Source organism: Strix uralensis, chromosome 5, assembly GCF_047716275.1.
Source record: "Strix uralensis isolate ZFMK-TIS-50842 chromosome 5, bStrUra1, whole genome shotgun sequence".
Lineage (NCBI taxonomy): Eukaryota > Metazoa > Chordata > Aves > Strigiformes > Strigidae > Strix > Strix uralensis.
The window spans coordinates 28,061,000-28,074,356 of NC_133976.1; the positions used below are offsets into that span (position 1 = coordinate 28,061,000).

Here is a 13,357-nt window from a genome sequence, read left to right on the forward strand (position 1 = left end):
TAGGCCAACCTCCCAGGAAAGGAAAGGCAACTTTTTTTTTCCATTCTGAAGCCGTAGGTGAATGGCAAAGAACAAAGGGCTCCTTCTGTTTTGCTGGGAAAGGCAGGGTGGCATATGCAATTTCTCTTTTCTGCTGGGAAAGTGCTGGTGAAAACTTCATTTTGTTCTGAATGTGGGAACTTTTGAGCCATAATGTGCAGTTCTTTGGCAAGGCTTTGGGACAGGAGCTGCAAGCTGAAGCATGCGAACAGGCTGACAACTCTCGTGACCTTCCAGAGAATGGAGGGCTGGGATTTTTTGGCACTGATCCATGTATCAGGGACTTCCAAACTGAACTAAATGTGTAATTTTAACAATGAACTAACAATGCACCTCACTAGCAGTAGGGCAAGTTACACTGCTCAGGTAATAAATGTCTCCCACATTTTGCTGATGGCTGCAGAATGATGTTCTCTATACCAGTAGCGACTCTACAGTAAGTACAGCTATGAGAATTATTAAACATATTTGTCACTGGGATGAGGCTACTTGTTACCATGCATTCAGTTTTCTCCTCAGTCTACGTGTTCCCAAGGGCAGCTGGAGATGGAAAGCAGAAACCCTGCTGGGCAACCACATCCCAAAGGAAGAAAGGGCTGAGAGCAAAAGAATAACTATGGGAGAGACAGGGAAGCCCCTTCCAATACAGAAATTTGGCTGTATAGGAAAATTTCACAATGGAGACATAGCTTATACTGGTAAAAGCATCCTTCTTCCTATACAGCTATCGTTTGGAGGACAGCTGTATAACATACCTGTCCTCCAAACTAAATAGATGCCGCTGCATTTGCAGTTCACTGCACAGCTGCCTCTATTTGAAGGGGTGACTTTTTTTCATACTTGCAAGCAACAATCATGCTGCAGAACTGAACCAGCAATAATAAAGAAATAAAAGTTTACAGGAATAGATAGATGTGAAAATGTTGAAGAGAGGACAGAAAGGGTGATGACAGGTCAGCTATCAAAGGGCAGCTTGCCAAGCCAGCCTCAGCTCAGCAGGCAGTGTGTGACCAATCAGGCTGTTGGTAGAGCTCAGGCAAGAAACAAATCCAACCAGTGGACTCACCACCACTCTCTTGGTTCTGTTTTGTTGAGGGTGTAACTTAGCAGTGAAGAAAGGGTCTGTTCTGGCAAGGTCAAAGTGCTAAAAATTGCTGCCTTTGAGGAAATATCAGAGCACAATTGTGGAAATGCACAGAGAAGAGGGAGTTGTGTCTTCTTTGCATGCCCACTTTAAATAAATGCCACTCGGACTACTGTGGGATAACATTTTTGACATGGAAGCTATCACAACTCAAAACTGATCATTAAGTATAAAAATTACATTTTGAGTCCCTCTTGTGTTTGCAAAATCAAAGCCATTCTGTTTCCAGCATGAACATTTCAGCATCTTTTAACAGCTACCAAAGCCAAGACAATGCCATCAGGAACACCTCAGTCAGAGTTAAATCCCACCTCCATGACATTGGAATAGATTAGAAGTGACTATAGCAACTGAGTGACAGTCATATCAGTGACTTCACTACAATAAGTTTGGTTTGCTGTATTGTGGTAAAAAGCAGAATTTAACCTACATATCCAACAGAGGGTGAAAGTGAAGACAGACCTCTGCTCTGCTATGATGGTTATGGGAAGAAAACCACTATTTTGAAAATGTAAACCTGACAGCATATTTTTTAGTTAAATCAGCTGGCTGTCCCAGAGTTTCTCTAACTATTTTAATGCGCCTCATGTAGTCAATGCACAACAGCTTTATACCACACATATGTTCACTGCAGCATACCAGCTTTCTAAGACAGTAACCACCTTTCTAAGACAGTAGATCTGGGAACAAAGCAATATGCACAGAAAGCAGCTGGCAACTCCTTTACGGTAGAGATGGGATGGGGGGAATAGCACAATAAGGATTTGACAGCTGACAGTGAGTGTGGGTGACCAAGGATCAAACCATACTTACCAGTCTCTGGGGCTAGTAGCCACCCCTCAAGGATGGATAAAGGTGGGACAGACTGTGTGTCCTCTCACAGTGTGGCAGGCTGATCTGCAACTATGTCCCTCTGCCTCCCAATACCACAAGTGACTCATTGGTAAGATTACAGTCAACTGTTACTTGAATTTCACAAGATTTCCAAAGGAATTAACATCATTGTTATGGAAGACTGTGTATGTTTAGTAGCTGAAGAACTATCCAGTGTATAGCTTTCAAAGAAGAGAAGGCCAATACATATTACTCCTGTATCAGTGTTGTTGGAAAGGACTGAGAGCTTTCAACAACAAAAATACAAAACATGACATTAAAATGATACAGTTCATTCCATCAGTTTTCATTCCTACCTTTACAGTGAGCAATCTCTTTTTAGTGTTACTGCATGCAGCCAATAATATTAATTTTTGAGACAGATAATCCAGATCTGTCACTAATATAGGACACTGGTCCAGTGGCAGGGACATTGGCAAGGGACTCAGAAGCCCTAGGTTTAATTGTTTGCTCCTCCTTAGACTATGTTTCTTGTTCCAGTTATTTCAGAGTATTAGGGTGCCTAAACCCATGTGAGGAGCTGCTTCCTTCTTCATCTCTGAAATGGTATTACTTCCCATATGCCAGGACTGCTGCAAGCATAAAGAACATTGAAGTGCTCCCTTATACGTGCATCATGACAGTAATGAGAGGTGACAGCTAAAAAAGTGATGAGTCCAAGTTGGGGATCAGCTAGTGGTCTAGTAAAACCTGAGAAAAGCAGTAATTCTGCTACCAGCCTGTCAGGGAAAGCAGGCAATGTATAGTATCCACATGTTAACCATGATATGTGATGTAAGGCTTTAGAAAACAGTAGCTGAGAACACCACTGATTTAATTTTTTCTTCAGGTGGCACTATCTTATTTTGAATCAACATGGAAACTGTTTCAGAGGTGCAGGAATAAGCAGGCTATGAACGCTTCTGTTTGAGTGTGCTTCCCATTTCTAGAAGAGTTCTTGTGTGAGTGGCATAGAAACCCTCAAGAAGTAGTTTGCTGTGCATTGCATCCATCCATTTCACTCCCCTTTTCACAAAATCTTTGTGTTTTGTTTCTGTTTATCAGCATAAAACAACTAACTTCCAGCTTGAAGACAATTATGCACATATGGATATAGAACCAATGAAAATAAAAGGCACACAAATTACAATAATCTCATTACCTGAGGAATCACTCCAAATGCCTTTCTCCATTGCTGCACGCTGACCGTGTTCCAGGAGACTCCATCAATCTGGATATCCCCTTCTGTATTCAGCAGTCTTAAAAATGCAAAAAGTAAAGTGCTTTTTCCTGAACCAGTTCTTCCTAAAAGGCCTACCTGCAATGCAAATCATAAAAGTAAACATTTAATACTACTGACATATTAACCACAGTCCAAGGCAGAAACACTTGAGATCTCAGCAGTGGAGAACAATCCAAATGCATCTCAATGGGACGGTAAATGTTGTTCATTTGGGAATGATAAAAGCCTACAGCAAGGGCTGAATGAAACACTGGGCCAGACTGTTTTGTTAGAATTAACTAAGATGAAAAGTCTGTTAGTTTACCCTTAGCTGAAGAACAGAAATTTCCTTATATGTTATCTTGTACTGATTAGTCCAGCTTTTTGTGCCTTTCCTCTTTCTTTTGCTATGAAGCCCTATTCAGCAAAACCCCATCCAGCGAACAAAAAACAAGTAGTGAGTGCAGTTGAATCACTCTAGTAAGCTACTCTGTTTCCATATAATTGAAAACAGAGGGCTTAACTCTGATCAGACCATGAATTTGTAGTGGGGTAGCTTGTGCCTGAAGCAGTGGTCACAGCACACACCATGCAGTTGCCCACCCCCAAGCAGCAATGCAAGTCCTCAACCTGCCCAGCTAGTGCTGCCTTTTCTTCTCTCTTAGGTGGGAAGAAACATAATACACAGGGGGTTTTTAAATGTTGTGTTTCCCTTGTGAGATTGCACTGACCTGTTGTTGGAATGAGCAATATCTGCAGCAACCATCAGCAAATGCTGAGATACTGCTCTTCCAACAGCTGGGTTTTACACAGCTAGTGATGTCCTGTCTGAGTGTGGGCTACTTCTGTAGAGTGACAATATCCATGTGAAGGTGAAGAAGGGAATTCTTCCTGCTGCCTGGCATCCTTTCCGTAACAGTACCTCAGGCCTCTGAACCAGATGAGCAGTCTGTGCTCTGTTGCACTGACCCCATCTATTCATTGGGTAGATTTATATTCCAATCTACAAAAAAGACGTAAAGTAAGACCCAGGGAACTACAGACCTGTTTGTCTAACCTCAGTTCCTGGAAAAACTCTGGAGAAGATCATACTGCATACAATTGAAAGGCATTTAAAGAATAAGGCAATCATCAGGCACAGTCAACATGGGTTCACAAAGGGAAAGCCCTGTTTAACTAATTGGATATCCTTCTATGATAAGGTCACCCACCCAGTGGATGAAGGGGAGGCAGGGATGTAGTTTTTCTGGATTTTACTAAGGCTTTGGATACTGTCCCTCATGGCATCCTTCTGGACAAGTTGTCCAACTCTGGGATGAGCAGGTTCACCGTGCGCTGGGTGAAGGACCGGCTGAAGGGCAGAGATCAAAGGCTTGTAGTGAATGGGACGACCGCTGGCTGGCGGCCGGTCATCAGCGGTGTTCCTCAGGGCTCAATTCTAGGGTCAGTTCTGTTCAATATATCCATCAACAGTCTGGATGCAAGAGCTGAATGCACCATTAGCCAGTTTGCTGATGATACCAAACTGGGAGGTGCTGTTCATGCCCTTGAAGGACAAGAGGCCTTGCAGAGGGATCTAGATAGATTGGAGCATTGAGCAATGATTAATGGGTTGAAATTTAACCAGTTGAAATGCCGGATTCTGCACCTAGGATGGAGTAATGCTGGGCACAGGTATAGACTGGGAGGAGTGGCCGGAGAGCAGCCCTGCAGCAAGGGATCTGGGGGTGCTGGTTGTCAGCAGGCTCAACAGGAGTCCACAGTGTGCCCTGGCAGCCAAGAGGGAAAACTGCATCCTGGGTGCATCAAGCACAGCATAATCAGCCAGTAAAAAGAGGTGATCATCCCGCTGCATTCAGCGTTGGTGCAGCCTCACCTTGAGTACTGTGTGCAGTTCTGGGCCCCACAATTTAAGAAGGATGTGAAGGTCCTTGAATGGATCCAGAGGAGGGCAACAGAGCTGGTGAAAGGGCAGGAAGGAATATCCTATGAGGACTTTGGGCTTGTCTAGTTTGGAGAAAAGGAGGCTGAGGTGTGACCTCATTGCTCTCTACAGCTTCCTGAGGAGGGGAAGTGGAGAGGGAGGTGCTGATCTCTTCAACTTGGTATCCAGTAATAGTACACATGGGAATGGTTCAAAGCTGCTCCAGGGGAAGTTTAGACTGGACATTAGGAAGCATTTCTTTACTAAGAGGGTGGTGAAACACTGGAACAGGCTTCCTAGAGAGGTGATTGACGTCCCAGGCCTGTCAGTGTTTAAGAGACATTTGGACAACACCCATGCTTTAATTTGGTCTTCCCTGAATTGGTCAGGCAGTTGGATTAGATGATCATTATAGGTCCTTACCAACAGATATAGTCTATTCTATTCTATTCTATTCTATTCTATTCTATTCTATTCTATTCTATTCTACCCCCTCAGCAGAGGAGACCTCTCCCCTTTCCTGCTTGTTTTACATGTGCTTCCCTATGGGTCAGAGACAAATCCTCTCCAGATTAAGGAGCATGCTCCAATTCTCAAAATGCTACCTCTGAGTCCAGGGATCATCACCAAAACTGGATCGAGTTCCTAAATCACAGACATTGAAACAAGGATCTTTGTTTCAGTGGCTCTTCCCCCTCTCTGTACAATACAAAAGTATCTTCCATTTCCCATACTCCGTTGCTCCAAGGGATTTTCCAGGAAGTAAATCCACCAGATTGCAGTTGCAACCACACCTCTACTCTCCAGGAATCGCAGGTGCCTCTCTTCCAAAGCCAGAGCTGCTTCGGGATGGTGCTATAGGAGGTCAGACCCCCGGTTTCAAAATTTTGGTGCCCTCAAACTTAGTAGATGAAACATTCAGTTCATGTAAACCAAGACAGATCTACCAAGCCTGGCAGAAACTCGTGCTATCCAAACTAGGAGTGAAGAGCTGCCTCGTGGCAAGGACAGTCACTGAAACTGTTTTCTCATCTATGTGGGAGAGTTAAAATCTCCTCTTCATCCATATGGCTCCGGCTCAGGAAATCGAGTGAGCCTTTCTTCCCACCCCACCAATGACAGTCCTTAGCATGAACTTAAAGCAAACTGACTAACTGCTGTCCTGAAACTAAAGCTCTTTCTTGAACTCAACCCCAAACATGCATGAAGAGGTTTGTCAATCTTCTAAAGAATAGAGCTGTTTATGGTTTGTTATATAACAGTTTGGGATGGCATAGAGCCCTCATCAAACGAGCGAGACAGCACCTCCACCCTCCAACCACCAGAGCCAGTGGTGCGTTACCCTTGGCACAGCAGCCGGTATTCTTTTGTGCCCTGCTCCACCTGGGTCAGGCTGCCCCCAGCACCTGCGCTCTCCAGCAAGCTTCCCTCTCCCCACAAGGAGAAAGCAGATGACTTCAGCCACAGGAATACAACGTGGGGAACTACTGCACATGTATTTTATTGGTATATTCTGTTCTTCATGGCCAGCAAACATCCCCACTGTGCTTCACCGAGGTATAAATTTCTAGGATAAGTGAAGCAGATTTTCCTTGCCTTTTTTTGGTTTGTGGCCAATAATCCTACAGATGAGCTCTTTTTAAGAAGAGACACAAGAGATTTCCATTCTTTAGGTGCTTTAGATGATTATTTTGTTTTGCAACAATTTTATTTACAAAACCTTACTGAACTCAACCTATTCTTCAGTCAATGAATAGGTTTATAATGACATTTTTATAGTTAAGCTGAATAGAAGTCAGATCAAACACAGCACAACAGTGTCTCACCCTCTGCCTTGAACTTATTGAAAAGGAAATGTTTTCTAACACAGCAGCTCCTCCTTCACTGTATTTGGCTGTAAGGTCCTTCACAGTCATTTGGCCCCCGGATGGCCAGTTCTTCTCTTCCTTTGCATGCCTGTTTTCAATTACAAGGGCATCTGAAAGCTGGTTATTCTTCTGCGGCTTAATGTTTTTTGTCTCTTCTGTTGGCATGTCAATGAATTTAAATATTCGTCCGACAGACCTCATCTACGAATCAAAACAAACAGTATTCTAATTGTAATTAATAGCTATCACAACAAATGAAATCAAATTATTCCTAATTCCTAGGCAGAACAGTGAGTCTCTTTTCTGTGTAAGTTATACCATGATATAATTTTCAATGGTAGGATACTTCTTGTATAGAGCTCTAGATTCTATTGCTCTTGTACTACTGACATCAGTCCAACATGTGATTCCACTTGCTTCCTTTTTAAATGGACACAATAGCTCTTTCTACCTTTAAAAATGTATTTTGAAAACTGTAGATCACCTGTATTTATGAAAACAAAATATGATCATGAAAACAATCTTGGAGTCTTCAACTCTTTCCTCATGTACAGGGTTGCCCAACACAAAAACTGAAGTTCCTTGAATAATGATTGATCTCCAAAGAGAAGCAGACTGTGGAATTTGAAAGATGTAAAGCAGTAGCATCAAGTAAAGAGGAACAATAATCAGACATTAACATCTGAGTATTTATGAGAAATTATCTATAGTTTTTACCAAAAAATTAGTAGGAAGATCCATGATAATTAATTTTATATCAGTAATTATATATATTAGGTGAAATAATCAAGTCCTATAGTTCATGAACTTCAGACAGAGGTTGCTAGTAGCAGTCTTGGTGAATTTTCAGAGGAGCATAGGACTAGAAGGGATCATCCTGTTCTTTTTTTTTTTTAAATGGGTCAAGGGTCAACTAATAACTAGGCAATTCATCTCCTTCACTAGAACTTCTCTGCTCAGGTGGTCAGAAAACATATTTTTAAGTCTATGGACCAATTTGATCTTGTAAATTTATTAATTTAAAATTCTAAATAGTTCTTTTTCCTAGCTGATTTCCCCATTAATTTATAGAGGGCTACCTTAGATCCAGTCACCCTTTGTTCTCCAGGACTAAAGAAAATCCAGGTTTAAGCCTCTTTCTTAACATATGTTCTCCTTGTTCACATATGTTTGAAAACATCTGTGTTCAAATTAATCTTTCCTGACTGACCAGAATATACACAGCATTTTGGATATTTCACAGGGACATTGTACAAAGGCATTGATACTTTCCTATCTATATTAGGAATATCCTGATTAATACATCCTAGGATCATATGGTCCTTTCTTCACAGTCACATCTTATAGTCACCCTCTGACTGAGCAGTGGTCAGCCAAGCTTTCCTTCATCTTAGCCATTTCTAACTGAGGAGATACTTACTACCACAGAGGTTATTCTTAGCAGTCCTTAAATTCAAGCCTTTGCACTTCAGTTACTGAAATCTATTTTATATCTGCATTTGAGGTCACCTAATACCTTTCAACTCCCAGCATCCTTCATGCTAACATTGCCTTTCAGCTTTGTGCCTTTGGCAGATTTCTTCAACACATTTTTTTTTTTCTTTCTTGAGAGCATTTAAAAAAGATTAAAATGAGCTCAGTCACAAATCTAATCTTTGTTGAGTAGTCTCTCTACAGCTTAATACTTACAGCTTAATGCCATTTCCTTTCTGTCCAACTCATTAACTAGTTTACAGTTCTTGTAATAATCCTGATCTCCTTCATTTATATAATTTCTGAAACAGACCCACAGCTAGTGCTTTCCTGAAGACAAATGAGATCTACTACATTACTTTTGTCTGGAAAATAAATCACTGAACACAGTTATTGGGTTAGTCTGATGCAACCCACATGTCAGCAAATCTGAGTGAATTCACTCTGTAAGCACTGCATCTTTAATTACATCTTCAAAATAGTTTCTAAAGACTACTGCCATCAGATAACAAACTGATGGTGGTATCAATGACTTCCCATTTCTCCTTCTCAACCAAAAGTGACAGTTGTTATTCTATCACATGCCACCACCACTGCCAGTGGCCATTACCAGATCTCCAGCTTCTCAGCCAGTTCTTCCTAAACCGTAGGATGGGACGTCTGGTCCCACCTGGTCTGTATGCATGGGGCGGCATTGTTCCAGCCCGGTTTCACATGTTTAAACTGAAATGTCTAACTGCAGAACCTAATCACACTTAGTTGAATACTCTGATTTTAGATGGACTGACTCATGGGTGGTGTATTTGTCCCTGCACAAACTGTACAGGAAATTTAGGGAGACCAGGATCCTAACTCAGTTACATGCCCACAGCTAGGCTGGTTTTTGCATATAATTGCCACCTCACATATTGCAAATCCCATTTCTACCTTTTGGTCCAATTTCAACTCCCCAGATTAAACATTGCCCTTTTACTGAAAACTGAGATCAAGTATTTATCCCGAATTTGGGCCATTTGCAAGTCTAACTCTGATTTTGTCAAGTCTCTCTTCTCTGTCTGCTTCTTGACCTCCAACGCATAGCTTGTTTTCATTAACTAATCCATTCTACAGAGGCTGTCATTTCTAATATACTTTCAGAGAATGTTGTTCATGGTGGTAGTCCTAGAGCCTCCAAAATTTCCTATTCTTTCTCTCCTGCTATCCAGGAAACAAATTTCAGCCCCTTACTTGAAGAAGTTGTGACTTTATTTTACATTCAGGTTCCTAAGTGCATTAGTCCAACTAACTTAATTAACTAGATTCCTCATTTTACCAAAATTTGTCCTTGTAAACAACAAGAGTAAACTATAAGGTAGTGTTAATTCTTATTGGTCAGAAATTATTTAGCAAAATAAATTAATAAATAGATAGATACCTGCATAGCTACTGCATCCAGGAATATCTGGACCTTATTATTAGGATTTGTCCTCTAATCCGTATTCCCAGTAATATATCTCTCTTTAGTGGCATTATGGAAAACCCTTTGTACATCTTTGACCTTGTTTAACAGCTTTTGTATTCCTTCTGCAAAGTGATTCTACTTAATGTATTACCATTTCTTCCTGCTCTTCGATCCAGATTAAAATATTGTTAGCTGGATTTTCCATGTGGAAGCAAATTTATACACAATGCAAGGAAATACTGGGATCATAACTTACATCTCATCATCTTGAAACACAATTGTGACAGAAGTTTTGAAAAGCATGCTAAAATCCAAGCCTATCGCTTACAATTTCCATCTCAATCACTGTGCAAGATGGAAAGGCATGGTCATCATCTTGTTGATATATGAATGTCATCTCATTTTGGTGCCACAAACAGAAAGACCTTGGATCAGACTGACAATTTTCTTCCTGTCTGACTGTCTATAGTAAATCCCACAATGGCACCATGTATTTATTTTAATCAGTGTTTGATGGTACATTTGTTTTCAGAAATCTTATCTTTACTGAAGTATTGCCACTTCAGAAATGAAGGTCTTTCTCGGCTTCATCAAGAGCTGTGAACATTTGTACAGGCAGGGATTCCCTGTAATTGCTCAAGAGATCCTACCATTACACACTAGTTAAAATCTGTTATGAAGCCAGCTGGACAAAGAGCCCTTACAACAGAAAATTTCATCTCTATGTCCCAGCTCACCTGAGAGAATTGTCAGTCACATCACATATGCAGATATTTTAGACAGCTTAATACTTTAAATCAATTCAAAAGGATGCTTTCCTGGATCTGTAATTTGAATTATGATTTAGATCTGGGCAGAATGCAGCATAAATGTCAGTAACATTTTACAAAGATATCAATTCTTCCTTTCACAGGTAGAAATCTTCTGTCATTCATAATGACAGGTACAGTGTAGGTGACAGCAAGTTTCTTATCCATTATTCCCATCAGCAATGTGCCTGCTATATTCACATTCTTTAACTAACTAATGCTTTAGAATAAAGGAGTATATTTACTACTTCCATCTAAAAATGTCTAAAGCATAATACACTATTTTTAGCCTTGCCTAATTGTATTTTACTGAGATTTTAATAACACTGCAAATTCTTTAATTTACTTTCTCATTAATATCACTTAAACTCTTCTTAACGTTGAAGAATTCATAATACAATTATGTAATGTATATTTCCAGAAAGTGGAAGAAGTAATTCTTTTACAAGTAATCTGATACAATTAATTTCATCAGGCCCTATGTTCTCTTCTGCTAGAAAGAGAGCAGTTAACCTCTCCAGACCAGACATGCATAGTATTAAACGACCATGTTGCAAGACACCACCTCCTCAAAAACATGCTTTCTGGAAAGTGCAGTGTGCAACTGAGAGATCCTATGAAAGGGTCGTCCAATGGCTCATGTTGTAAAAAAACCCTCTGCATTAAGTCAGTGCAAAAACTGGGTCAATGCAGGCAGACCATGTGGTTTTACTGAAATTTCACATCTTCTGTTACATTTTGGGTGCACTTATAGGACATACACTCCTCTTCCAAACTGCAAAAATGAAATATTTCATTCATGTCAAACTTGTACTGAATTTTTTGCTCTTTCTCACACTGTCTTGCAGGCAGAAAAGTAAATGTTCTAACAGATTTTTCTTTCAGATGACCAACACCCCACTTGGAGAATTGTCATTCTGATGCAGATTTTACAGTCAAGTATTCAGTCTACTTAAACTTTGAAAAGTAAGTGTTCTCAGGTTTTCTGCTAACAGCAGTAAAGAATATTAAGATCATGTCCTAGTTTAAAAAAAACCAAACAATTGAACAGGTTAGGGAGAAATAACATGGGAAAATAAAAGCATGAAAACCAGATGTAAAAGCATCATTATTTTTCACAGTCCTAATTTTTTCTTTGGTCCTCTACCACGTACTACTTTAATTCCTCAGCACCCCTGATGTACAGTGTGGGGCACTGTGAGGTTCAGCAAGTGTGATTTTAATATCTCTTTGGGAGACTGCTTTTATATCTCCTTACATAAGTAATCCTGGCAACAGTAAAAGCACGGCATTTTCTCTTTCCCTGATAAAAGGAATTGTCCTTCCCAGTTATAGTGCTGCTACTGCAGGATACGTATCAGTGAAGGAGGAGGTTATAAAGCATTAAAACAGTCCACTGGGACTAACCAATGCTTATCTGTGAAAGCAGCACTTACTGGAAAACTTATTTTCTATTTCCTTATGAAGGAAAAAACTTAAAAATGCTACAAGACTGCCTGGAGGGATAAGAAAAAGACTGAAAACCAGCTAAAGGGATATTAGCAGAAATGATCAAAGTGAAAAGATAAATCTAGCCCAACTGGTAACTTTAAATGAAACAATGGTTAGCTGTCAGAGTGACCACATATGGTGGTTTTTTTTAAAAAAAAAAAAAAAAAAAAAGCAGAGCAGATAAAGTGTCAGGGCTGGAGAGAATGAAATGCCAAAACCATTATGGGGTATTAAAAGACAATGGGGATTTTTCAGGTAAAGCCAAACCAGTTCAACAGAAATTGCTTCAAAGAAAATATCTGTGTATGTAAAAACAAATCCAACCTAGAAACTTAGATTTCCTCACAGAATTTCCGTGTCACAGAAGGAGATTGCATGGAATAAAGTCAAATTTGCCACCTACCCATCTGTTTGGCCAGTATTTCTTCTGGTACATTTTTCCTTTCTTCATGTGACCCTGCTTCCCTATTCTTCTGCCTTCCTGTCCTTTTGCTTGCCTTTATTTCACTGATGTCCTGTACCTTGCGTATCTTGTAAAACACCTCAGTACGAGCTTAATGTTATGTACTTATTACAGCAGCTATCTTTGGACATGGGTTTCAACCACTTGCAGGAAACTCCAGCTTATCTGACAACCAAAGACTGCTACCTACAAAAGTGTATACACTCAGGCATGCTTGTGTGCAGGCTTGAAAGCATGGATGTCACAGCTGCTCAAGGAAGGGCAAAAATTATGTCACCTATTCCAGTGCATGCATATGTGTAACTGGAGACACGTGGGGATGTGTCAGTTCTAGTTAATCTGGTCCTGTGGGGAGCTTCAAAGTACCCCTTGAGAGAAAAATAGAGTGTAACCAAATAGACTACTAAGTCAGGCAAACATGCAAGCCTTTGCAGAACATCTGTAACAAAATAATTGTAAAACACTTTAAAGAGGGAAGTGCTAAATGTAGAGAATACAGAGTGGGAAATAATACATCTGCATCACCCAGTGAAGCAGTTTTATTGTCTCGAAACCATGAAGCTATTCTTATCTGCTTGTGCACAGGAGCAGCTTTTGAATGTCAGGAAAA

General features: G+C 40.4%; 1 protein-coding gene across 1 annotated transcript in view; it reads right to left on the reverse strand.

Annotated features, from left to right (window-relative positions):
- The window catches only part of CFTR (CF transmembrane conductance regulator), a 91,671-nt gene that overhangs the window by 11,360 nt on the left and 66,954 nt on the right, over window positions 1–13,357 (reverse strand). Inside the window, exons 22-23 of the mRNA XM_074869342.1 lie at window positions 7,029–7,271; window positions 3,219–3,374 (exon numbers count right to left, since the gene is read on the reverse strand). Coding sequence (XP_074725443.1) covers window positions 3,219–3,374; window positions 7,029–7,271 — 399 coding nt within the window. The remainder of the gene's footprint in view (window positions 1–3,218; window positions 3,375–7,028; window positions 7,272–13,357) is intronic.